The 27,006-nt window shown below is 34.6% G+C and overlaps 1 protein-coding gene across 2 annotated transcripts in view; it reads right to left on the bottom strand.

The window, feature by feature from the left end:
* DHX36 (DEAH-box helicase 36) overlaps nucleotides 1-27,006 on the bottom strand; it is a 58,448-nt gene that overhangs the window by 18,919 nt on the left and 12,523 nt on the right. Inside the window, exons 2-19 of one of the 2 annotated variants that reach the window (XM_028488492.2) lie at nucleotides 25,659-25,783; nucleotides 24,656-24,887; nucleotides 23,067-23,105; nucleotides 21,509-21,679; nucleotides 19,742-19,821; nucleotides 18,915-18,989; nucleotides 18,603-18,769; nucleotides 16,968-17,049; nucleotides 14,402-14,520; nucleotides 14,207-14,270; nucleotides 13,008-13,148; nucleotides 12,621-12,723; nucleotides 12,153-12,240; nucleotides 9,289-9,344; nucleotides 7,747-7,811; nucleotides 6,878-7,021; nucleotides 4,527-4,644; nucleotides 3,436-3,534 (exon numbers count right to left, since the gene is read on the bottom strand). In XM_028488492.2, the coding sequence (XP_028344293.1) occupies nucleotides 3,436-3,534; nucleotides 4,527-4,644; nucleotides 6,878-7,021; nucleotides 7,747-7,811; nucleotides 9,289-9,344; nucleotides 12,153-12,240; nucleotides 12,621-12,723; nucleotides 13,008-13,148; nucleotides 14,207-14,270; nucleotides 14,402-14,520; nucleotides 16,968-17,049; nucleotides 18,603-18,769; nucleotides 18,915-18,989; nucleotides 19,742-19,821; nucleotides 21,509-21,679; nucleotides 23,067-23,105; nucleotides 24,656-24,887; nucleotides 25,659-25,783 (1,968 nt within the window). The remainder of the gene's footprint in view (nucleotides 1-3,435; nucleotides 3,535-4,526; nucleotides 4,645-6,877; nucleotides 7,022-7,746; nucleotides 7,812-9,288; nucleotides 9,345-12,152; nucleotides 12,241-12,620; nucleotides 12,724-13,007; nucleotides 13,149-14,206; nucleotides 14,271-14,401; nucleotides 14,521-16,967; nucleotides 17,050-18,602; nucleotides 18,770-18,914; nucleotides 18,990-19,741; nucleotides 19,822-21,508; nucleotides 21,680-23,066; nucleotides 23,106-24,655; nucleotides 24,888-25,658; nucleotides 25,784-27,006) is intronic. The other variant, XM_024131835.3, reaches the window with a different exon arrangement.

The raw sequence follows: 27,006 nt of genomic DNA, 5'->3' as shown, positions 1-27,006 counted from the left end.
GGTAGGATGGGAATAAAACACAGACCTACTAGAGCATGGACTTGAGGATATGGGGAGGGGGAAGGGTAAGCTGTGATGAAGTGAGAGAGTGGCATGGACATATATACACTACCAAATGTAAAACAGCTAGTGGGAAGCACCTGCATAGCACAGGGAGATCAGCTCCGTGCTTTGTGACCACCTAGAGGGGTGGGATAGGGAGGGTAGGAGGGAGACGCAAGAGTGAAGACATTGGGAACATATGTATATGTATAACTGATTCACTTTGTTGTAAAGCAGAAACTAACACACCATTGTAAAGCAATCATACTCCAATAAAGATGTTAAAAAAAAAAAGAATGCACACTATCATAACACTGCTGCTCAACATTGTACTAAGGATCCTGGACAACAGCTGGAAAGGAATAAATAAAATTGCAATTATTTATAGATGTGACTATGTACTCAAAAATCTACATATAGTTATCAGAGTAAGTGGGTTTCACAGCATTGATGAATACAAGGTCAACATTCAAAACCAATTTGATTTCTGTATATCAGACTCACAAGAAAATGAAAAATTTTGAAGTTTGAATATAATCCAAAAATACCACAAACCAAGATATAAATTTTTTAAAAAATTCTATAATACACAGAAAACGTTGAAACACCAAGAGATTAAATAACTAAATCAATGGGACAGATCATGTTGTTTGGTAAGACTCAATATTGTAATTAAGGCAGTGTGACACCAGCTCAAGATAGAAATATACACCAATAGAATAAAGGAGAGCCTACAAACAGACAAATAAATCCATAGACACCTGATCTATGACTATGGCTGCAGAACAAAGAGGAAAAGGATGAACTTTTCTATAAATGGTTTCGGTCAACTGCTCTACACATCTAAAAACTTTGATTCCTACCTCACCTACACACACACACACACACACACACACAAATCCACTGCAGATGAATTATATAGCTAAGTGTGAAAAAGAAAACAAAGTTAAAACAATATATCCTCATGACTCCAGGGTAGAGAAAAACTTACTAAAGGACAAAAAGCAGTAACAATAAAGAAAAAGACTGATACATTTGACCACATTAAAATTAGGAATTTCAGTTTATCAAACCACTGTTAAAAAGTGAAAAGGTAAAAATACATACATGTGCAATACACAGCTGACAAAAGGCTCAGATCAAGAGTACACAAAAAGTATATAATTACCTCCTACAACGTAACAGAAAAACAGGCATCAATAATTTATAAATGAGACTATCCAAATGGGCAATAAGCATAAAAAGCTGCCTACAAATTCAACAGTAGTCATGGTAATGCAAACTAAAGCCACAAAACTACTACATACCTATCAACATGCTTAGAATAAAAGACTACAGGTTGGTGATGCTATAGAGCTGAGAATGCTTACCTACCACTGACACTGGTAGGAGTGTAAGCAGTTTGACAACTTTGGGAAATGGCTGGGCATTACCTACCAAAGTTAATCATACACATACGTTATGACTCAGCGAATTCACTCAAGTGTACACCCATAAGAAATACTTAAACATGTGCAACCAAGAAACAAATATTGAAGAACAGTCATAGCAGCACTATATGTAACTGTCTCAAATTGGAAATAACAAAAATGCCTTTCAGTAGTCATATAATAAAGAAATGAAAATGAATGAACTATAGCTAAAAGCAATAATGCACACGAGTCTCACAATGTTCAGTGAAAGAATCCAGAACCCCGTTCCCCCTGCAAAAAAAAAAAAACCCACATCCTGTGTGAGTTCATGTAAAGTTCACAAAAGGCCAAGTTAAACTGAGTTCTTTATAGAGATGTATACTGGTATAGTAAAACCATCAAGAAAAACAAGCAAGAGATTACCATTAAAGTCATGATAGAGGTTATTTTTGAGCCTGAGAGTAGAGTAATTGGGCGAGGGTAGGAAGTTGGTTTTTAGGTTACTGGAAATGTTCTTAACTTCTTGACATGAATAAAAACAAGAGTGTTCACTTTATGATAAACCATTAAGCTGGACATTTTTGTTTTGCTCTTTTACCCTGGATGGGCATGCTGTATTGCACAATAAGAAGTTTTCTTCAAAATGTAGGCTTCAGACCCTACTGTTGGCAAGGATTTTCCAAGCCTTTTCACAATTTCGTTGCCTACAAATGGCTAAGTAAAGACTGGTTCTTAAATTCAGTTGGGAGAGAGGAAGTCATCCCACTCTGGCTTCAGACTCCAGCCGTCCTCTGGTTGTCTGTCTCTACCACAAATAATACGTTGATTCTCTGATCACCACGTAGCCCTCTACTGCTGTTCTATTCGATAAAAGTCTGGAGGGGAAGAGAGGTCAGGAGTAAAACCGCACTGCTCTGTAAAATACCAGTGACCTCACTAAATCTAATTCAAATTCCAACAAAGATGGTCAGATAAGTTACAATGCTTTTCATTTAAACAACTTAATACTCACATTAAGAGCTTATTTTTACATGGACCAAATTCTCAAAATTTATCTACATGGATGGGCACAAATAAAATTGGAATACGTAAAATACATCTTCAGCATCCTCTAACCCAGTACTCATCAACAGAACTTGCAGCACTGACAGAAATGTCTATTTCTGCATTGATTATGTGGTAGCCACTAGCCATTATGTGCCTACTGAACATCTAAAATGTGCAAGTGTGACCAAGATATTGAATCTGTAATTTAATTCAAAATTTAAATTTAAACAGTCACCTGTGGCTAGTGGCTACTGTGTTGGACAGCACAGCTCTATTCTTTCTCTCCACTTTGGGTATTAACTCACTCACTAATTCTCTCCAGTCCTGTGCTGCTTCTCAACATGGTCTCGTGCAGGGATGGCTACCAACTAAGCGGTCACTTGACTAAGACACTGAAACTAGTTCCTCAAGACACTAACTTCATAAAAGAAACTAAGGAAAAAGACTGTAAGAATAAAACGATAGGTAGGGGGATAGGATATTTTGGAGAAAAGCCACCTGCTAGTATTCCTTCAAAAATAGAAGAGCTGCCTTTATAAAATGTTCATACTGTCATTAAATTACCTGGATTTGACAAAAGCTCTAAAAACATTATGGTAATCAGAAAGAGTAGAATAAGCAACCAAATTCATTTCTAGAATACAAATGAAGAGGACCAGTAATTGAAAGATTTCAAAATTTTATGTAATTTAAAATCAGGCCTATAATGAAAAAACTTGTGTGGAAAGAGCCCAGTATAAGAAAACTCACAAAGGTATCATTTTATAACTTTCTAATTTATATTTCATACTCCAAGCCGAATAGCCAAAGAGTGAATCAATCTGGCACTGCACATTCATTGGCCTACCTTGCCATAATGAAAGTAAATTTTATAATGAGCTGGCTTACTTACTTTAACACTCTAAGTTAGAATTTTTTAAAAAATCAAACTTACCAGTTCCACCAGGTGTTTTATGGAAAGTAACACTGCTTCATTCGACGGTGGATCCATTAGCCTACTCAGAAAGTAAGCAATTCCACCTAGCCTTAAAATCTGGGGAGCGACAAACATAATTAAACATATATCATATATTGACATAACAGTTTAATCCTGCCTGTGTCACTGACTCAAAATAAAGCATCAAACCTATACACGATTTTCAAGTTATTTTACCAGAGTAAGTACAAATTATATTTGTGATTCTATAAAAACATGTTTAAAGGCCAACATACTACTTTCTAACACCAACTCTATTAATGAGAAAAGTAGCTGGTTAAAATCTCAACGAACAAGTTGATTACCAATTACCTTCAAAATAAGGCAGCTAATTTTATCAAAATACATTAAGATGCTGAAAAAATGGTAAGTAGTCTATAATGAGGGATCTTAAGATATAATAACAGTAGCTAACAATTACTGAACACTTAATATATGCCAGGCACTGCTCTAAGAATTTTATACGAAGTTAATTTAAATAACTTGCCCAATGTAACAGAACCAGCTTGCCACAGGATGATTTGGGATTCAAACCCAGGTAGTCTGGATCCAGAGCAGTATGTAATTAAAAACTGTTTAGTCAATATCTGATCAAAGCTTTAAAAAATATAATTTACAGCTGACCTTTTTTGAACTGCATGGGTCCACTTACACACAGATTTTTTTTCAATAAATACAGTACTTGCATTTTTATTTTACAGATTTTTAAATTAACTAAGCGTGGGGAAAGGTTTGTGTTCAATTAGAGGTCACAATATGTAAAATCAAAAGAACTAGGGTTTGAGTCCTGATTCTACCCAAACTGTTTCAACTAACCACCCTTGGGTGAGTCATTTATCAATTCCTTTGGTTTTGAGGCAGAAAAGGCAGCAAGTGGATTTTTGGCAACCCTAATCCCCACGCTGTTCAAGGATCAACAGTACTAACACACAGAGAAAAACAAATGCATGGTAAAAATTCTTTCTGGCAGATTAGTATACTACTTTCCTCTATAAAAGATGCTGAAAACTGAACCCTATTTACTTTCTTAACTCTCCCAGCTAATTTACCTTTATTTGTAAACAAAGTTCTTCCAAAGGCGTTCTCAAAATTTCTGGCAGTTGATAGTCATCTAGAAGGCTTGCTCTAAGACCATTATACAGATGATAGCAATGACCAGGTTGAACTCTTAAAAAAAAAAGGGGCGGGAGGTGTATTATCAGTGACTGTTTAGAACTCCAGAGAAAAGACTAGGCAGGGGAAGTAGTCAATATTTCTTTCAAGCCACACCATAACTAATTTATTATTTCATTTTTATTAATCACATATTCCTTCTCCCCACCCACTGTGAATAAGCTTAAATCCATTAACCCTAAGTCGTAGTTCTAAAAGATACAGGACTGCCTCCGCTACCAATAATCTGGTTCCCTGTTTCTATCTTACAGATTCCAGACTTCTACTCACAATAACAGCAGTATACGTAGGTTAATCTCTTTGGGCCTTGTGAGCATTTTATGTAACAAATCCCGATATCATGTTAACCTGTTTATATTATTTTAAAAGCTTTTAGGTATGTGCTATTTATTGAGTTCTCAGAGGGATGTTGGAAACGGTTATTGTTTGCATCTAGTGACCTGAATGATACTATTCTTTGTACAATGTTAAGGACAGATATGAAGAGGTTAATGAATTCATTCATCTTCAAGCAGAATAAAATATTTCTGTAGGCGCTTGCCGTTAAAGAAGGGGGAGGGCCCTTTTCCTATAGGAATAAATTAATTCTGAAAATCTTAGCTATTTCTGTCACGAGTCTACAAAGACCCATTATCTAGTATATTACATGTCTGCAGAAACTAAAAGTAAGAGGGTCTCCACTGAGGACCACGTAGTTAATATAGTTTGCTCTGGCCTTCAACATAATTATCAATCTAATTAGCTTTGCTAAAGGAATTTATATCTAGAGAGCCCACAAGGGACTATTTTCCATTTGAATTAAACACTGTGTGTATATATACATATATACGTATAACTGAATCAGTCTGCTGTACACCAGAAAATAACACACCACTGTAAACCAACTATACTTCAATTAGGGGAAAAAACCCACTGTAATTCCACAGTTAACCTTCACCAGGATAGGGGGGATGAAGAATTAGATAAAATGTAATACTTCATTTACTCTTTTTCCATAATTGTTTTCATGGATCAAATCTAAGGCCTAGTGTGCCTAGTGTGTTTACTATTCATTATAAAAGTGTGCCAAAACCCATTCACCACAGTGAATACTTTTTGAATCAGTATCCAGTAGTGACAGGTCTGCATGGGAAAACTCCAATCCTGCTAGGTCCCCAATCAAGGTATGCCCTGGTTAACTGATTAGAAGGTACACTTCGTGAATTAAGCCGTAACTATGCTCAACAGCAACAACTGCATAACCTAATAAACTACCTGGAATCAAGTTATACTGGGATAATCAGCAAAGATCATAGGAAGTGAGTCAGAGCTTTAAAGATATAGTACCAACTTAAAGGACTGATAAAATGGTCTGTAAAATTTTCTTTCAACTCTCCTTTCCTTACTTAAGGCAGTATTTGAAGATTAATAGGAATCTTTTTATTCTACGTGTAAGAGGCAAAATAAAAACTCTCTTCTAAAACTCCAGACGTGATTCTACTATTCATATGAGTAAGGGTGTAAAAATACTGTGAAGTATGCATTACAACAAATAATAAGTGCAATTATTTGTGTTAAAGGCAAATCTTTTCTCCTACCATTAAACAGAGATATTTCTATTTCTTTTGCTATCACCACATCAGCGGGGAAAAGGTATTTTCCCTGTGTTTTCATTGGTAACTTATAGTGAAAAACCAGCACAGCTGTGAAGTATACTGATGAGGAGCCCAGACTGTGGAGCCAGACTGCCTGGCTTCAAATTCTGGCTCTGCTACGTACAAAACTGTGTGACTTTGGACAGATGACTTAATTTCTTTACCCTTAAAATACAGATAATAACCTACACTTCACAGCACTGTGGTAAGGATTAAGCAAGTTAACGTATATAAAGTATCTATGAGATGATCTGACATTCAAATATTATTAATAGCTATCATTATTAATAATATATGCTTTTAAAAAAGAAACACAATTATAAGTAATATAGCTAATAACATAAATAAAGAATATTAATTTTAATTAACCAGACTGAGGAGTTAGAGGTAGACATATCATAAAATAGAAAACTTGGTAGATAGTTTTTCCAAAGCAACTATGATTAAAACAACTTTCCCATTTAAAAACGTGCTGCAGTTAGTTTTAAAAAATATGAAAGGTAACTGTCCTAAACATTTTTAAATGCCACCAACACATTTTGCTACACAAAATTTTTTTGTTTTTAAGGCTTCATACAAAGGTCCCATCTTACCTTCCGGCTCGACCTTTCCTTTGTTTAGCATTAGCTTTACTAACCCACTCAGCAGACATTGTACTGATGTTGTTCTGTGTGTCAAAGTGCGTCTCCTTTATTTTTCCTCCATCTATTACATAAACTACATCATCTATGGTAATGCTGTTTGGAAAATAAAATATATAAAAAATGTTAAAAACACATGAAAAATACATTAACCAATAACAGGCCTACAAACAGGGATTTTAAAGCATTTTTTATAGAATCAATTTGATTTTTAGCAGTTCAGGATTTTCACCACTCTTCCCAGTTACCAACATAAGGGGGATCAAGCACCAAATCACAGGCAGCATCAGCAGCTTCAGTGGCAGGCACATAGGGCCAACCTTACAGATCATGTGCTAAATTCTTATTTGCCTACAGCCAAACTTCACAGCTTGCCTGAGGACTTTTGTACCTAGCTTTATGAGCCCTCCAGTTCCATGATTTAATATCAGTTTCCACAGAACAATCTGCTGCAGTGACCATACTGGTATAATAGTACCTCCAAGGGAATACAATACATTTTAAATGCTGTATATAACTAATTACCAAACTACCAAACAATTCTACTCCCAACCAGAAAAACTGACCTCAGTTCCCATGCTTCTTTAGGAAAGTGTTAAAACAACCACTTAATAGGCTATTTCTAAGGAGGCTAGAACATCAGTATACGTTGAAAAAAACCCCACAAAACCTATGTTCACTACCATAACTAAATTAAAATAGCTTTACTTTTAAGAAATTACAAAGTATTTTGTAGAAGAAAAAGATTAAAGTATGTTAATAATTTATGGGGCTCAAAACTAATGCAATCATCAGTAGTTGGCAATTAAAACAATTTTTACCTAGTCTCTGCAATGTTGGTAGCAATTACTATTTTCCGAACACCAGGAGGGGTTCTTTTAAATACCTGTAAGAATAAATACATCAAAATCCCAAAAGTAAACTAATTTCTGATACATCATTCTTGCAAATAGAGGAATTACTTCAGGTACTGTTCATTTTTAGCAATTCTGTGTTCACTGACATATGCATCTAATATTTATAGATATATTTATACGGTATACATCATCTTCAATACCACAGAATTCCATTTTGGTAAACCAAACTGAATCTCCCACAGATGTCAGAACCTTATCACAAACAAGATTTCAAATGAAATGTGATAATTTAAATATAGAGATAATTTGAATTTATAGATATTTAAGTAGTATATAAATTAATTATATTTAAATATGATAATTTAAAATTTGTTTTTTAACAAATGCTGGAGAGTATAAACGTCTTATTGTATAGTCAAACTTTTAAGGGAGAGGGACAGAAGTTTAAAGATAAGAATTATGAATTACCCAAAACTATAAAGGTAAGATCACCAACCAACCAGGGAGATGCCCAATCATCAGAATGAATGTCAGCTGGCTGTGCCACCGTATACTAGCTTTTTGACTGGACTGGATTAAAAAAAAAAATCCCCTTCACATGGCGAATCCTACAATGTCATGATGGCAAGTACCACCTTGGTCGAAAACCAAAAAAATGCATAAACTTATCCCCTCGTTTATAAAAGTGATAATCAATAAAGAAAATGTTGTTTGCCAGTCTAGTCACATATTCTCTAGCAAAGGAATATAAATAATTTATGGTGAGGGTGTCAGAGATGGCAGTACCTCCACACTGGATACAATTTTGTCCAATCTTTGGAATCAGAAGTTCTCTTTCTTTCCTCTTCTCTTCCCTCAGGTATGCACTCTGTATCTAATCCAGGTGGCTGAGCCTTACTCAGGACTAAGGTACCAGCAGAAAGGATATTAAAATAAAAAGCTCTCTATTTTCTTACAAAGAGTGGAAAAATGGATCCATCTCATTCTACCAGGAACTGCAAACACTAGAAAATCACCTTGCCTTTGAGAAAGTAGTGTTCATTCTAACTAGAGAAATCCCTGCATCTGACAGAGCCAAAACATCCAAAACCATAATAATACATTATTGAAATCTCATGCCTGCAAATGTACTAATTCTGTTAAATCAAAATTTTAAATATCAAGCTGCACATGTCATAGATTATTAATTTCTAGGTTGAGTTATTTTTATTGGTATTCACATACCTTTTTCTTTTATTCAGGAAACCCAAACAAGTTCTTGGTAAAACCAATCTTTAAACGTTTCCCTAATGCTGACAAAACTAATTTGATTTGTGGATTACCCTCTTTTATTCAACTTTTTGTGCAATCATTCCCTGAAGACTCATTTGCAAAAGTTCTCAAAGAAGTAATTTTTTATATGGATTACTATTTGAAAATGTGCCTTAAAAAATAAAAGAAAATAAAACCTACAATAAGCAGTCCTTAAAGCCTGCCGCCGTTTGAAAGATAAATTTAACAACATACCTGTGTCTGGTTAACTGTAGGCATCAGTGAATGTAAAGGTATAATAAGAAACCTGTCTGAAAATTAAAAAGAAAATTAAACTTTAAGACAAATAGCTGCAGAAAAGCTCCATCAAAAAAATATGAAACAGGGACTTCCCTGGTGGTGCAGTCGTTAAGAATCTGCCTGCCAATGCAGGGGACATGGGTTTGAGCCTTGGTCCGGGAAGATCCCACATGCCGTGGAGCAACTAAGCCCATGCACCACAACTACTGAGCCTGCGCTCTAGAGCCTGCGAGTCACAACTACTGAAGACCGTGTGCCTAGAGCCTGTGCTCTGCAACAAGAGAAGCCACTGCAACAAGAAGCCCACATACCACAACGAAGAGTAGCCCCTGCTCTCCGCAACTAGAGAAGGCCCATGCGCAACACGAAGACCCAACGCAGCCAATAAATAAATTTATTAAAAATATATATATATGGAACAATGAATTCAGATGCTAAGCCACCTGATAATCAAACCAACTTTATTCTTTTTATGTTCTTGTTAATATTTTTTTGTTAATTCTAAATTCCCAAAGAATGCTTTAAAAAGTTGGAAGCTCTCTTTTCAAATTATAGTAAAAAAAAAATCATTAACTCCATTCCCACCACTAATTGAAGACCAAAGGGTTTTGCTTAATATGGATGAATATGTTTGTAGACTTTGGGTAATCGTACCTTAATCATACAAAGAATATTTAAAATTTTGAAGCAAATTACTAAATTTCCATGTCCTACTTAAAAATAATGAAATAGCACTGGTTAAATGTAATACATTCCAAAAGTGACCCACATTTAAAAAAAAATAATTGTTAGGAATATAAGAAGTTTTAACATTCAAAATGAAGTTGCTCAAGTCCATTCATGATTATTAGCCAATAGACAGAAAGTTTGATGTAATACAGTAATGGGAAGGAGAAAGAATGTTAAGGAAGCAAGGGTAAATTTCAGTTAGATATAGTTACCAAAGCAAAGTGCAACCTGACTTACATCTCCAGCAAGAGTGTCCAAATGACCCCTAGATAGCTGTATTTCCCCCAGATAAAGAACTGTTGTTATTCAAAGGAGATATGCTCCTCCCCCTTAGTCTCTCTATGACCCCCCTGAACTTAAAAAGCAGTAAATGCTGTCAAGCAATTGGTATTGCTAAAAAAGAATGCTCTTAATTACTTGTCTCTGTGACACGATATGAAATACATCAACTCTAAATACTTAACTCGAATTGAATCAAGACTTCAGATATAACTTCCAATTTGCAAGGAAATAGAGGTAAGAGAGGATCAAATGAAATGATACTATAAAGATTCTAGACAGTTCCAGAATGTTGCAGACCTTGTCTTTTCCACTATGGGTAAAGTAAGGGGAGGATGGGAGTGATGTTCTAGAACTAGAGTAAACGACCTATCAGTTTGACTTTTTCTATATCTGAGCAAGCTAGCTGTGAAAGACACTTTAGGGGAAAAAATTGGAAAATCTTGATTATAGACGATTATCAGATGATGTTAAAGATTAGGTATGTTAAATTTTTGAAAGATTTTCTTTAAAAGAAATTAAGCAGGCGGTGGAAGTATAAATTAATACCTCCATCCTTGAGAATAATTCAATTAGAAAGTTAATCAAGTCAATTATAATAATGTATAATGTCACACCCTTTCCCCATTCCCCCCAAAATGATCTTCCCTGCATTTTTCTTAGAAAATATATACACACCCATATTTTTTAAAACTAAAAGATCATACAATAGTGTTTATTACGGGGGAAGGAGAGGCCAAAATTGGAAGGTTCAGCCAAAAAAGTATTCCAATTGTTTAAAAAAATAATTCGGTTGTATAGCGGTTGTATAGTTCAATCACAGCTATACTTTTTATATAGAGAAAGATTATCAATGACAAGGAAAAGAGAAAGCAGTATTTCATTAGAGCGGAATCATGGTGATCAGATAAAAATATTTTTCTGGCTAGAGAATAAATAATTCTAATTATAAATAAATTTAAATTATTAATAAATTTTAAATTATTAATAATTATAAATAATTTTAATTATAGAGAGGGCATTACCATGATGGGATTTAACAAAGAATAAAAAATATTTTAGCCAATAAAATTAGATCGAAATATTTTTTAGTGTTCTGTAAAAATAAAATGTATCAAAAGCACTTCAACAGAGTAAGGTTAGGAAGTATATTCAGAACTATAAAACACTAAATAGAATTTGCTTTGCTAAAGTTAATGACGACTCCTGAAAAAGCTTTAACTGAATTTCATAGGAGAAAAATGTTCCCATGCATTTCTCTAAGACATAAGAGGTTATACCTCTCAAAACATGCTGTTAAACAATCAGAATCACCTAAGACTTTGGGTAGACTTTTTTTTTTTAATTCAGATGTTCAGGTCACATTCTAATGTTTTGGGATCTGGGTATCTGCATTTTAAAGAAGTGCCATGGGTGACTCTGCTGTATAGTCAGCTGAGAAATAGAGGACTAAGGGATAAATTCAAACTTCTTTTCTGCCCAACTAAATGCAGAAGTGAGTGAAAAAACAAAAACTTCAAAGCCAACATCTTAACTTTATGAACTCAATTTTATTAGGCAAATTTCGGAAGAGAGGAAAAATAGTCTCACCATAATACTAAATAAGGAACTTCACTACATACCTACCATCTTCATCTCTGATGTAGAACTTCCACGAAAAAAAAAAAAAAAGAAGAAAAAAATAAGATCCAACTTTTGAAAAAAACCCAACCTGGACTAAGACCACCAAGCTCAAATGAAAGAAAATAACCAGGCTAGATATGATTCAAGTACCACTCCTGGAATTACAATAAAATGCATTTCTATAATACCTGATTTAAACATCACTTGTGACATCAAGAGATCATGTAAAGTGCTGATATTGTCCCAACCTGGTAGAAAGACCAATATTGCACCATCCTATATGGAGGGAAAAGAACCATTACAAAGGATCACATAACAAAATACACTAAGTACAATTCTGTGCACAATTAAGTCTTCATTAAAATTATACTAGCTCAAGATAACTTTAGTTACTAATTATAACTAAAGAATATAAGTTCACTTTTTAAAAATAGGATTTATAATCCAGACATTTCATTTGTTTAGTCTTTTCTTCAAACAGGTCAAATGTCTAAATCTTTTGGTATTTTGAAATTCCTATTTCTGGTGGCAAAAGCCATTTCTTCCATAGGTTATTTTTTTTTAAGCATTTAAGAAAATTTTCTTTTTTCATGGCCTTGATACAAAAATAAAATTGAAATTATATTTCAATTTTGAAACTTAAAAACAAAACTAACCTCTTCTTCCAAAACAATGTATCGAATAAGGGCAGCAATCAAATTCAGATCAACTTTATCATCATCCATCATTCCTATAACATCTATAGTGCTTGGAGAATACCTATCAAAGTCAAATAGAAAGCCATGAAATACTTGATAGTTTCCTGAAGTTTAACTTGCTATAAAATCTTATAATTAACTCAATCTGCAAATGGGAAAACATAATCAATAAATAGGAAAGAATTACTGGGATTATGATAGTGTTTATAAGTCAAATCAGTATAGTATTCAGCTAGAATATGAGACTTGCAATGCTATCCTTAAATGCGTACAAAATCAAGACAATCCTGCTTTTTGTTTTAGTCATTTAGCCACCGTGTTCACTTTCAAACAAAACAGACTTACCTTTTTCGCAATTCCCTTACATAACCTGGCCAGCGTTCTTTATAGACTGCTTCTTTTTCTTCTTTTTCTTGTCTATTTACATGCCCTTGCATGAAACCCCTCTTAAACTGGGATCTGTGTTCTTTTTTTTCTGGAACATATCTAAAATAAAAACATTCTTAAATAGCTTCACTTTTCTGAAACTCTGGTTTTAGCTAATATTCAATATCTCTTGACTTTTTTACATTTAGGATTTAAAAATTTTAAAGAACATCTTCACTATCCTTTCTAGTGAATGCTAGTTAAATATAAATTTACTGCCAAGTATTAACATATAAAATGACACTTTAGATAAAAATCATTCTTCTCTATCGAAGTATATAAACCTCTAGATCATCTTCAGCAATAAAAATTTAAAAACTAGAGTAACTTCCATCTTTAAGTTTGAATTTGCTTTTAAATCAAAAGCTAACATTAGTAAGTCTAAAATAACAGTTAATCATTGCCTAGAAGACTCAGATTTTGAATACAGGAGGTTTCCAAACCCGAGTGCACATAAGAATCCCCTGGGGAGTTTGTAAAATAGACTCCTAAATCCTATACTGTGATTTGGATTCAGTAGGTCTGGCTGGGGTCTGCTAATCCAGGACTTTCAATTAGTGCCCCAGGAGATTCAGACAGTGTAGAGATCTACAGACCCAGGCTTGAGAACTACTTAGCTCTGCCCAGTCTCACAGACACAGCTAACAGCAGAGTGAGAATCAGCATTCAAATCTCGTGTCAGTCCAGTGCTATGCTTTGACTCCACCATGCTGCAGTGACTGCTAAAAACAGAGGGCACATCTGCCCAAGAATGTCACGTACCATAAGTGGGTTCTCAGAGGCATGGGAGTAGAGAGGGACAAAGAAAAATGAACCTACACTTTAACCCCAAAGCCCCTCAGAGTTCACCTGGAGGAGAGCATCCAGATGGAATGGGGGATTTGGAGCATGGGCTTCGTGAGTCAGACAGAATGGGACTGATGTCCTTGCTCTGCCATTGACTAGCTGTGTGACCTTGGGCAAGGTATAAATCTCTGGTCTTTAGTTTCCTTATTTGAGAGATTAATATTCTTTTAACAGTATTGTATGAGAATTTAAAAAAAAAGTGATAAAGCACAGTGCCTGACACATAGCAGACACCCCAAAAGTATTAATCAATCCCCTTCCCTATTCAGTACCTGTGACCCAGGATTCCCCTAAGTCTTCGATACATATAGAGGCACCAACGTGAGGTAGGGCAACCTGAGACAGAGATTAGTCTAGTCAGCAGGATGGACCCACAGTTGGCTCCCTTCCCAGCAATTCCAAAAACAGAGGTAAGCTTTAACCCCCCTCCCCAAGAACCCAATCACAACCCCTCCATAATACCTCACCTACTTTCTTCCCTACTTCCCTGTAGCACAGCTCTTCTTCTGGGAAAGGAACAGCTGGGGGCCTCTGCTGAAAACTTCTATCCAATGACCACCCTACTTCACCTCCCCTCTTAGGCTGGCTAAAGAATGACAAGTGCACAGATACCATCCTTTTGCTTCAAGAGACTCCCCTTAGGTACAATTCCTTGTACATTCCCTGCCTTATGGGGACCTTAAGAAAGCAATCCATCTTTATGTAATTTTAGATTACTGAGCCCTGGAACTTTGTTTTTATTGTCAAGCTGTTGCCTATTATTATCTTAGAAAACAATTGGTAAATGTGCTATGGTAGGAAATGGGACACATCATAGAAAGTGGAATTGAGGAGGGAGAGCATAAAAATTTATAAGCATTGATGATAAAACCAGAGCATGGAAGACCAACATACACTTTGACTTTTACATGTTCCTCCCTGACATACACACTTCCCTCTTTGCTACACTGATTTCACTACTTTCCTGACTTGTCCAGCCTATCCCTGCTTTATAACTCATTTCCAATGTACTCTCACTTCCCCAGAACAGGTCAATCACACCTTAGAGTAATAGCTTGTATGTCTCCTTATCTAGATTTAAGTTCTGAGGGTGTGTAATGAGTCTTTCACTTGTTTTATGCTCAGATCTTAGTGCACAGTGCAAGCCATAAAGTTCAAAAAATATGTGTTAAATAAAGTCCACTCAAAAGCTGACTTTTCTCCATGTGAAATATGCAGCAGGATCTTTGTTCTCACAGTCCCACTATCACTTCCTGATTGTCTCCTTTAACAAGTAAGCTGTGGAGTCTTGAAAAAAAAATCTCAGCACAAATGTTTCTACATCTGTCCATATAGTTTTCAGATGTTTACTACAGGCCAGGCACTATGCTATGCAGATGAACAGGACAAAATCCTTGACCTTGAAAATTTGAAATCTAGTGCAAGAGGCAAATATAAAAAGATACATTACATGGCAATAAGTGTTATAAGAGATATGACAGAAGTGCTCTGGGAGTCTTGTTGAGAAGGTAACTCACTCTGTGAGAGGCATCAGAGAAGGCTTAATGGGCAATGAAGCTGGGATTGTTCTTACATAACAGTTTATAGATGAAAAGATGAAGAAGGTGGCAAACGTAGCTCTAAAAGGAGGAAATAGCACGTAACAAAGCATAAAGTCATGAAAGAAAGGGCACAAGCTGGCAGACTAGAGAATAGTGCATTTAGGATGGGCAGACCATGGGATGCATGAGGCTAGAAAGAGAGGACAGGGCCAGACTGTAAAAGAGCCGTGGGGTGACAGGCTAAGGAACTGGAACCTGATCCTATGGGGCTGTGCTTTCCCAGCCCTTTCTCATCAAGGAATACTAACATAATTTTGTACGGCTCCTTGAGAAGCCTGCTAGCAGCTAATGACCAGGGCTGAGGGGATAGATAACTTGGGCATACCAGCTGAGGTGCTCTGCTACAGACCATGACAAACCAATAAAGGTTCCTCAATCAGTTTTCAAACAGAAATCTCAAGGGGCATGCCCTGGGGGAGGAAGCTCACATGACCAGATTTCTTTGGAAAATAGATGGCAGCAGTTGTAAGCGTGAAGACCACAGTGCCAAGAGAGGAACTATTTAATTAACACAGCAGAGATAATAAGGACCTTAAGTAGAAGAAATAAAAATGAGAAGGTATGTTCAAGGAGAAAGCTCTCAGGGTTTTTGAGGGGGAGAGTGGGATGGCATATAGAATGACTTAGAGTAGTTTGGTTACTGAGCATGTAAAGCAGTTAACATATCCTGGTACATAACTGCTTGATAAACACCAGCTCTTCTGATTTACAGCTTAGACAACTGGGTGGAGGATAATAGGAGTAACCATTATAATAAGGCATACTAAGCAACACAGATTGCTTTAATTTTTTGGTGGAAGCATGGCGGGAATCAAATATAAGATCATGATTTTTGTTTGAAAAATGTGTGGTTCAAGAAATCTGTGGTACTGCAATGCTGTTGAATATAGAGTTAGATAACAAGTTAAGAATTCAGGAAGAGCTTCACTTCTGAAGCTCTAGTTCTGCAAGCTATTGGAAAATAGTTCTGAAAATTTGGAACTATGGTCATGGAAAAAAGATTTAACAGTGAAATCATAAAAGGCTGAGAAAAGTATAAGTGAGAACTCTAGGGGGAAATCATATTTAAAGGGTGGGGAATAGAAGGCAGCAAAAGAGAATGAATACCAGGCAGGAGAACCAGAAGAGAGGTTCAGCCCTAAAGAGAGAGGTTCCCAAACTTTACTGCCCAGGGGTCCTTAAACAATACTGATGCTTGGCTACCAGCCCAGACTCTGTAATATCATTAAGGTATGAAGTGTGAATGTGGGTTTTAAAAAGCTCCAGGTCATTTTAATGTGCAACCAAGTTTGGGAATCCCTGATTTAAGGAAAAACAATGTTTTAGAGATGAGTTTGAAACAGTTTTAAGGGTGAGTTTCTGAGACTAAAGTTTGACAAAATGGTGACATGTTAGTACCTTTAATTTCTTTTAGTTCCTATTATTTACTTACCTTATTTTTTCAATTATATCTTCCAAAAGATACTCCACAACCGGAAAAGTAAAACCAGGTATATGTATCATTGGACAGTTACCTATCATGGTAGATAAAACATAAATCTGTACTTGAATGTTCCAAAAAAAAAAAAAAACTACTCAACAGACTGTAAATAGGACAATGACTCCATTAGTTTTAAATTCAGAAAATGGTCCTGACACTTTTACAGCTCTACCTTATTTTTCCATACCTAATTTAATAAAACCAGCAGTCTAGTGTTCACTCAGTACCGATTTACTGTTACCAAACTGTACACACATCTCACAGTTCTACAGAGGAACCCAGAATACCAAAAAATAGAGTATTTAAGTTGGATTCAAGACCTATTAAGTCTATTTCTCTTCATCATTAGCCAAGATGGTGCCATCAGAACGTAAGTTTTAGTGAAATCTACATAAGAAACATAACCCCTGTGGTATCCAGAATTAGGGAAAGAAAAAACGTAGTTAAAGCAAGACCTAACCAAATATTAAACTGTTGCTTAATATTTTAGAATCATTAGTTAAAAAATAAGTCTCTTAGTATTGTTATTTAAATGCTATTTAGGTTTTTTGTATCGAACAAAATAAACCATATACACTCTAAACAAAGGCCAACATTGTAGACACAGATCAAAGTATCTGAGGTGGCACCAAACTTTGCCTCTGACTTGCCTAAGTTTACTCAAAGTTAGTTCTGGATTTCTCATCAAAAAGGACTGAGACAGAGACAAAGTATAATATGCCCAACTAATCTCACAAGGCTTTGAGGGTCAACTGGGCTGAACACAAACACATTAAATATAGTTCTATTCCATTTTAATTCCCTTTTCTCCTCCTTGCCCCAACAATTTAAGCAGGAAAGACAGTGAGGCATAATTTTAAAAGAATGTACTCTGCAGCTAGTCAAATTTAGTTTCTTTTTTTATATTTTGGCCACTCTGTGCAGCTTGTGGGACCTTAGTTCCCTGACCAGGGACTGAACCCGGGCCCCAGAATTGAAAGCACTGAGTCCTAATGGCTGGACTGCCAGGGAATTCCCTCAAATTTAGTTTCAAATCATTTTGACTCTCTGTTAATTATGCAACCTTGGGTAAGCTACTTAACTACTCTGAGGCTGTTTTCTCATCTGTAAAAATAAGAACAGCACCTACTTCACAAGGTATTATGAGGACTGATGAAGACATGCCAAATACACTACCTGGCACATTGAAGGTATTCCATAGTGGTTGCTAGTTATTACTGTTATTAGCAAATTGCCACCCTAGCCTGTGATATTACATAAAAGCCACAGAAGAATCACAAAAAAAGTTTATAGAATTATTCAAATCTGTGGTTTGACTTCACTCATGTCACCTTAATTATCTGGTGGAAGCACCAAAAGGCTACATGTCTTCAATATAAGAACAAAGATGATGCCAACATTTTTTTTAACAAGGCCCAATTCTCTGTCAGACTAGAGGGTAGATGAATATTCAAATAAAATGAACTGCTAAACATTTATTTTGACTACTCTGTACCTAGCACTGTATTAGTTTTCTTTAAAAAAATGTTTCTAAATTCAATGGCTTTGTGATAACTTTCTAAAGTAACAACCATAAATTTTACTCACCAAAATATTCTGAAAATTTCTCAGCATTCAATGTTGCACTCATCAAAACTATTTTCAGGTCAGGTCGATAATTGAGAAGATCTTTAACAACAGTCATTAAAACATCTGACTGTAGATTTCTCTCATGGATTTCATCAAGTACGATATGACTAACACTGGACAACTGCCTAAAGCAGAAGTGTAAAGTTCGTTACTCAACACAAAATTCAAAGACAGAACCATTTTACTTTTACATAAATTAATAAAATCCAATTTAATAATTACATCTTCTGATAACATTTAACTAAATGTCCTGAGTTGAAACATACTCACGGGTCTGACTGAAGCCACTGAAGGATAATTCCTGTCGTACAATATAAGATAGAACCCTGTTTCCTTGGCAACCGACTGTGAATGGAAGACATGAGTTGAAGACATGAGTTAATTCTTGGTTTTCTTTACTAATAAATTACTTAAGTACCACAAAAGTTTAAAAGAATATCTTCAATTTAAAAAATGTTTTCAGTTTTAATGAAAAACTTCATACTTAAATTTTAACTACTGGAACCCTTACAACGATACAGTAATGAGACATACTAGCTTCAAGTTCATTATACATTATTTCTGTTATGATACAATGTTAATGATTTCTTTTTAAAAGCAAAAGTGCTACCATTAAGAAAAAGACCAAATATTTAGGGAACTAAACTTCTGTTCAGTGATTAGAAAATCAATTCATTTAAAAAGGTAAATGGAATCTTGACCTGCAGAGAAGGACTAAAGAAATACAGTGGAATGGGATTAGGGGGTTAAAGACACAAAACTAAATTCAGTCAGTCAGTGGCTGCATGGTGGTATCAAAATATACAGAAGGTCAACTCCTTTTCAGGGTGAGTGATGGTCTACTAACATATACCCAGGAAAAATGTTATCTTTCTAATCATTCCATAATGTAAAAGACATCTTAAAATGGCAATCCAAATCTGAATTTGGGTTAAAAAAATGATTTTGTGGGTTGCAAGCCTCATATGTTGCAGTTACTTTAAATGTTAATTCTAATAGCAATAATCAGCATAAAAATAGGGGAAAGATCTTTCTTTTGAAACTCTAACTTCAAAGTTTCACTAAAATCTACCTGTAAACAAGTGAACATTCTTTACCTCTGGAGACGAATTTGGTATCCGGTACTATTACCATTGCCACAAGATTCTGCCCTTTCTGCAGCCACTCTCTCTGCAACCTTTAATTAAAATAAAGTACACTTACAAAGAAAGCATTTCCTTTAGAGTAAATATTGTGAATGCCTGTGAAAATCTGGTTGCTGAAACACTACCCATTAGATTTTCAGAATTTAAAAAATAGAAACATATTAAAATCTGAGGTATCTAAAACTGTGTCCCTTAAGAGCTGAAGACTACCTGCTTCTTATGTTTACTTCTCATTTCCTCTGAAATTCTCCCTCATAACTATTTTCAAAGCGACTTTCTATAAATCCTCTCTACCTCTGTCTTTTTAAAGAAAAGTTGGAAACTGTAATCTAAACTTGTAAAACTTGTATATAATTTGAGGGTAAACATACGTTGATACTTTTTTTTCATTTGCTTCTTTTTTGTAGAGATTGGTAGGCTTAATTTCTAGTTCTTGGTTATGTTCTTACAGTTATGGCTGCCAAAGATAAGCTCTAGACAGACGAAATCTTATAACCCAACACTGATTTGTAAAACTAAAAGTAACCAACAGTCATCTAGTGACAGAACAGTGATTTATGAGGTTAGAAATAGAAAATGACATGATTAGTTTTTAAGAAATAATACTTCAGAAGGAAAAGTTTTCAATCATTCTATCTCATATAAATTGACTTGGACCATTACTTCACTTTCTACTACTGATTAAACTGCCCATTCAAATACCAACAGATCTTAGAAAAATAAGCAAAGAAATAACCTAATTTGCATTTCTCCTTACTGTCAATATATACACTCATATATTAGTGAAAATGATAAGATTAGATTTTTAACTTAAGTCAGGCTATATAACAGTGTTATGACAAAAATGGCTTATTTTTCACCATTCTAGGAACCTATGCCATTTCTAGGAAAATAGTATCTCTTAGAAACCATAGTTTAAAACGTATATAGTAGCTCCTACAAAACAATGCTGTAATTGGTAATGCAGTTCCTGACCAGATTCTGTATTAAATGACTTAGAGATGTAATAAATAGTACTATCATAAAAACAAATACAACCATAAATCTTCGTAATTTAAATTTACACACAGAATTACATAACACTGAAATAAATGTACTATACACACTGAATGTTGTAAGAAACCCCAAACATTTTTAAAGAACATATAACTCATATGTTTAACTAGGTCATCTAACTAAACACAAGCAAAAAATGTTATTTGTAATAAACATGTACTTATACCTGCTTATGATAAACCTGAAACAATGCCTTATTTTTTTATGATAAATTCCCTATTACTGAATTGCATTAAAAAGTCAGAAATACAGCTACCACCACTCAGTGTACTTATATACTTAAAAAAACAATCAGAGAGAGCCGAAAACAGTATTGAATGAATCAAGGAGTAAAATGTAAAGCATCTAATGATGCAGATTATTTGAAGCTCCTAATCAATTCTATAAACATCATCAATTTTTTGTTCTTTTAGTTTTATACTGAAAATTGTCTGCATTTTTAATTTATCTTGAACTCCTAAACATCTATTATCACTAACAGAGAGAGGTCAAGTTTTCGGGCTTTACTACCAAATACTTGTTAACCAAATTTTGCTTTTATAGCAACATATCTTAAACCTAATAAAAAATCACCCCAACCTTCAAAATCAGTAAGTTCTAGCAGGACTACATGGGAGAACGGAAAACAAAGTGGGGAATTTTAAAAAGTGAGAGATTACTTACTGAAATGGCACTAATTCTTCTTGGCTGAGTACAAACTATCCTGCATGCAGATCCTTTTCCTCTTTCAATGTAGTTATCCAAAATGAACTGAGTAACTTGAGTGGTTTTTCCACAACCAGTTTCACCACTTACTACTGTTACCTGATGGTTATCGATCATATTTACCAACTCCTATTTCAAAAGGGAAAATAAGTGAAGGACATCACATGTTGACTAAGTCTGAAAAGACAGTTACCAAAATCCTACCGAACTGAAGGTGATTGTTTTTAACAAGCATATTAATACTTTAAAAATTCTGTTATATGCAACGCTGGCAGTTTGGATATCTGGATCTACCAGTTTTCAAGAGATAAGAAGCACCAAATTATAAAAAGAACAGAGCCATGGCTCTGTTAATGAAAAACATACTGACAAGAACAAGAAGAGACAGCTTATAAATCCATACATAAGAATTAACATAAATTAAAAAGAATGGTGACATGTGGGGCTACTGAGTACAAGGCAAATCCCCTGATACCTAAAACAACTACTAGGAACATTAAGGATTTATATCATAAATTATAAATATGGCTTTGTCTACAGGACAAGTTTTGTATACTGTTTTCAAGAACAAGGAAGAGTATAATTTAAGACGATTCCCTTTCAAATAATTAAAATAAAGACAAGTTTTAAATACCTAAATCAAATGACTAAAATTCAGATATCTGGAAAACTGCCTACTTGGGAAAGATCTTCTTTCTTAGAAGGTTTAGATAAACATGAGTATTTTTAAAGTAATATTCACCGTACTAACAAAACCATCCCACTACTTCAAAGGGGTGTCATGAGGTATCTTTATCTATGAAACAATCTAACATGAAAACCCACCATTTAAAATCTTCGTATCTATTCTACCACCTCATATATATCAGAACAAGCTCCAAGTTTGAACACTGAAATTACAGCTGGCAAGTACTGAGAAGTAGAATGTGATTCATTCATTCAACAAATATTTACTGGGGGACTATAGAATGTTAGGCACTGTTCTGAGTCAAGAGGTACATAGTGAACAAAACAGACTCTGTCCTCAAGAACTTACACTGCTAGGAGGGGAAGATACACATGTCAGGTGGTAGTAAGTGCTAAAAAAAGGAAAGAAAAATAAAGGAAGGTTGAGAAGTCAGAGAAGGATAGGAGACTATATTATTCTACATAGGGTGATTGTATGAGGAAACATAATAAGTTAATTAAAGCACTGTATTTTCAGCAGTGCCCCAATTTTAATTAAGATATTTGATCTCAAATTAAGAGCAAGGGTTATTTACCCAAAGCAACTTACAAGCGAAAATTCTATTTTTAAACTCATGGACATATGAATATGAGAAAATTTCAGGAAAATTGTTTCAGAACTGGTTTTTTTTTTTTTAAGTCCTTCAACAATTCAAAGGAATAAAATGAACTTCCAAGAATATCCTTTAGGGAAAGGTTCATTAATTTATATTTCTTCTTGATATAGAGCTTTAAAAAAATGTATTTAAACATTTTGCAAATCAAATTAAATAGTGTATATTCATTTTACCTTTTGCATTCCATATGAAGGCAGCTTTTCCCTGAAATGCTGAAATTAAAAAAGAAAAGTTTTTAATTTTTTTACAAAAGAAATGTAATCAAATTATAATCCTGGTAAATAGAATATATCATAGATATATATGTTAAGAGTGCAAAACTATTACCTCACAGCTTATGTGAGTTGTCAAGACTTAAAAAAAAGAATTTTTATAAAAAAGAACTAATGAACTTAGCAATGAGACTATAAGCTGTCTGAGGACAGGGAATGTCTTATTTAGTCTTTGGAAAACACAGCAGAATGACAGGCATCTAGAAAGTGGAAAAATAATGTTTAAAAAAAATTTATAACTGAAAGAAAAATATGGCATATTACCAAGGATTAAAAAGCTGAGCTCTTAAACACACCTAAATTTTAGACTTGGTTTTGTTACGAGCTGTGCAACCATAGATAGGTCACTTAACCTAAGATCCTTTTTCCTCCTCTGTAACAGACATGCGTAATCTCTTGTACAGGGATGTTGAGAGGTTCAAATGATGTAGTACATGTGAAGCTTTTACAACAGTGCCTGACCAAAAGGAAGACCACCAACTGTTTTTGTTTTGCACATTTCTTCTAACTTTCTCTGAACTAGATCAATTACTCATTTTCAATAATATTTGAGTTCTGTCCTCCATACAAAGCAAACAGAGACAAGTAGCTAACTCTTCTTGTTCCTAAGGCTGTAAGACAACTAAAATATTCTGAATTAATACATCTTGAAATCTCTTGTCCCCAAATCATATTTTCACTCAAAAGGCATCAAAGAGCTACACAATTTGGTCATGGATAACCTCAGCTGATCTGTTCTAATGAGGATATCCAACCTTCAGTGGCAGTCAATAGATCCTTTCTTTCCTACAGGAGATGTGATAATCTGCCTTTCTCAAAAATGGCAGTACATATTTGCATATTAAAGACACAGCCCTCAGAATTCCCTCAGTATTTTCTCTTAAAAAAAATATGAACATTTTATTACATCTCTTTCTAGAATATCCATAAAGCATTCAATTTTATGTTTTAACAGGAAGGGACCTTAAAATATCTTGCCTAGCAGGAAAAGAAAACACTGGAAAAACTCAGGAGAATTTCAGAATTTAAAGACACCTCTGTCTTTAAAGTGTTGGTGAACGTAAGCACATCATATAACTTTTGAGGAATTTAATTTTAACATCTGTAAAACGAAAGAGTTGGATTAGATGTTCTAAAAGAAAAAACATTACAATTCTAACCACCCTTGTCTCTTATGACATCTCACTAAAATGGCCTAGAAATGTTACACTTAAGAGTGATTTTTTTTTTCATTTGCACTACCATTTCTCAGATATTTCTTCTCTTCACCATATATATAAACTACTGTAGAGGAGATAGGCTACTTATGTGTAATTCCATTCCCACTACTTTTCTGTACTATAAGGGGGAAAAAAAATTCCCAGAGGATGGCTTGTTGAGCAATCTCACTGATTTATATCAGGCAACTACCTCTAACCATAAATACATTTTTATCAAGTGCCAGAAGTGATGACAAGTAAAAATATTTTCCCCATCTTGCTTTCCATTACCTGCATTTCAATATACCGAAGGTCAGTTTTTTTCTTCTGTAAATCTTCCAATAATTGTTGGTCTAAAGTTACATCTGGTTCATTTTCTTGCAAGAGATATTCAGAATCGCGGTCAATATATTTGTCCCTGATTCTAAATGGCCTCTTTTCTTGATTTATCAGTTTTTTTTCCTGATCCTCAACTTTCTTTACTGAGTTTGGTTTGTTCTCAGCAGGAGCTTTAGTCCCATATCTATTTTGACAAAATAAAAAAATGATAAAAGATTGAATGAAGAGCCACTCAAGCCCTGAAACAAAATAATATATGTTGTTTAATGATTTCAAAGTCATCAAAATCAAAAGCCTTTATTCCTTTCTCTTAGTAGAGCAATTTGAAAATACTTAGATTCTTATAATGAACTCAGTTTTTTTCCACACTACAAATAAGACACTCCCAGATAGGTTATTCCTTGTGGTATAGTTAAAAGAATAAAAATCCACCCAATAGTCATTCCTCCATTGCAAAGACTCACAGTGTTTTTTTATCAAGTTTTCTGAGCCATGTTTTATTTCACTACTTCATTTTCTTGCCACCCTTTCTGAGCTAAAAATGGGATGCTACATTACACGGTCCCAGAGAAACTACTTCTAATTTGCCCCTGATGATACAGTTCCTATGATTTTCCTAAAACAGCAGCAATTTAACTTCTTACAGATCTCATCCACAAGAAAATTCTGGAAATACAAAGATGATGAGTAGGAAGAACTAAGTAATAACTTCATCAAAATCCTATATAGACAATTCCTATCATTTAGATCTCCTGTGAGAATAAATATGGCACCTAAATTTTTAAATCTTTCACCAAATTTGCTCAATCTACATAAGAAAAAAGATGACTTTGAGGCTAAATTTCACTTATAGAAGAGTCTAAAGATGTTATTTTTATTATCTTTTTTTTCCAGCCAGTGCTCTGAAAGAAGTGTCACTCTTTGTTCATTTTTAAAACAATACTTTTTGTTTTACCCGTGATCTTCAGGAGCAAACCACGATATTTGTGCTTCTGAATCTTTATCATTCTTAGCTTGCACAGAATGTAGCAGCTGCACAATTTGTTCTTCTCGACGTTCATCCATATGTACCACAGCTCTCTATTTTGTGCAAAGAAAAAGCATCCTCATCAACGTGAGAAAGCATGTGCAAAATTATTTGACGACTAAAAAAATAAAGGCAAAGTAACATGTGTTCAACAAACATATATAAAAGAAAGTTAAAGTCATCCCACACTTGCTCTCTAGACCCTTTTCTACTGTATGTCTATAAAATTAGCTTTACTATTACCAGCAAAGAAATGATATTTATGTCACTTATTAAAACTTTGGTTCCCTTACTTCCTACCCTTGCATAATACTAATTGTTACAATCTTTTCCTTATCTTAAATTTTAAAAGATACTCACAATTAAATTTATTAAAACCCAAATGTTCTGGTAAAAACAAAAGTTAAAAACTGCAAATACTATTTTGGTTGCAATGAGCATTTTAAGAGCATTTAAATCTCTTACATTATGAGGAGGAGTAAATTGGGAAGAAGGCTGAGCTCAGAGGGAATAAATAAAATGATCAGTGCTCATGAAAATAATATTCCGAACGATGCAGTTACCTCAGAGAATGAGATTTAATTAAAAAGAGACACCAGAGAAAATATGAGTTAGATTGTTTTCTTAGTATAGAATACAAGGAAGAGAAAATATGAGTTACACTATACACAGTAAAAATAAGAACTTTTAAACACTGCCCTTTTATAACTGCAAATTATGATTAGCTGAATTATAAGTAAACACAGTAGGTTAAAAAGAGTGCATAGATTTTTTTTTCCCCAGGTGTACAGACAGGAAAGATGGCCAAGTTATTGAATGAAAAAAGCCAGATGCAGAAAACAGGTGCAATGGGATCTTGCTTTCACTACTATTAATTTTTAAAAAGGTTATTCGCTTTTCATATTCTATGGCTTTTGCAGTATTTCTCCCAGATATAATTCTAGCACATAGTACATACCCTAGAGAAGTCTATCAAATGAATGGCTGAATCTAGCTTCTCGAATGATCATATATGACTTTTATGTGAAACCATCTTTCTCTTTAAAGAAGTAAAACACACACAAAAAGAATACACTGAGATCTCCAGGGAATTCCAGAAGACTTCTGCTGATAAATTTTATTTATGTATTTATTTATTGTGGTACGCAGGCCTCCCTCTGTTGTGGCCTCTCCCGTTGCAGAGCACAGGCTCCGGACGCGCAGGCTCAGCGGCCATGGCTCACGGGCCCAGCCGCTCCGCGGCATGTGGGATCCTCCCAGACCGGGGCGCGAACCC

Source organism: Physeter macrocephalus, chromosome 1 (genome assembly GCF_002837175.3).
Source record: "Physeter macrocephalus isolate SW-GA chromosome 1, ASM283717v5, whole genome shotgun sequence".
Lineage (NCBI taxonomy): Eukaryota > Metazoa > Chordata > Mammalia > Artiodactyla > Physeteridae > Physeter > Physeter macrocephalus.
Note: the sequence above shows the minus strand (reverse complement) of the source record. Positions and strands in the feature narration are given on the sequence as shown.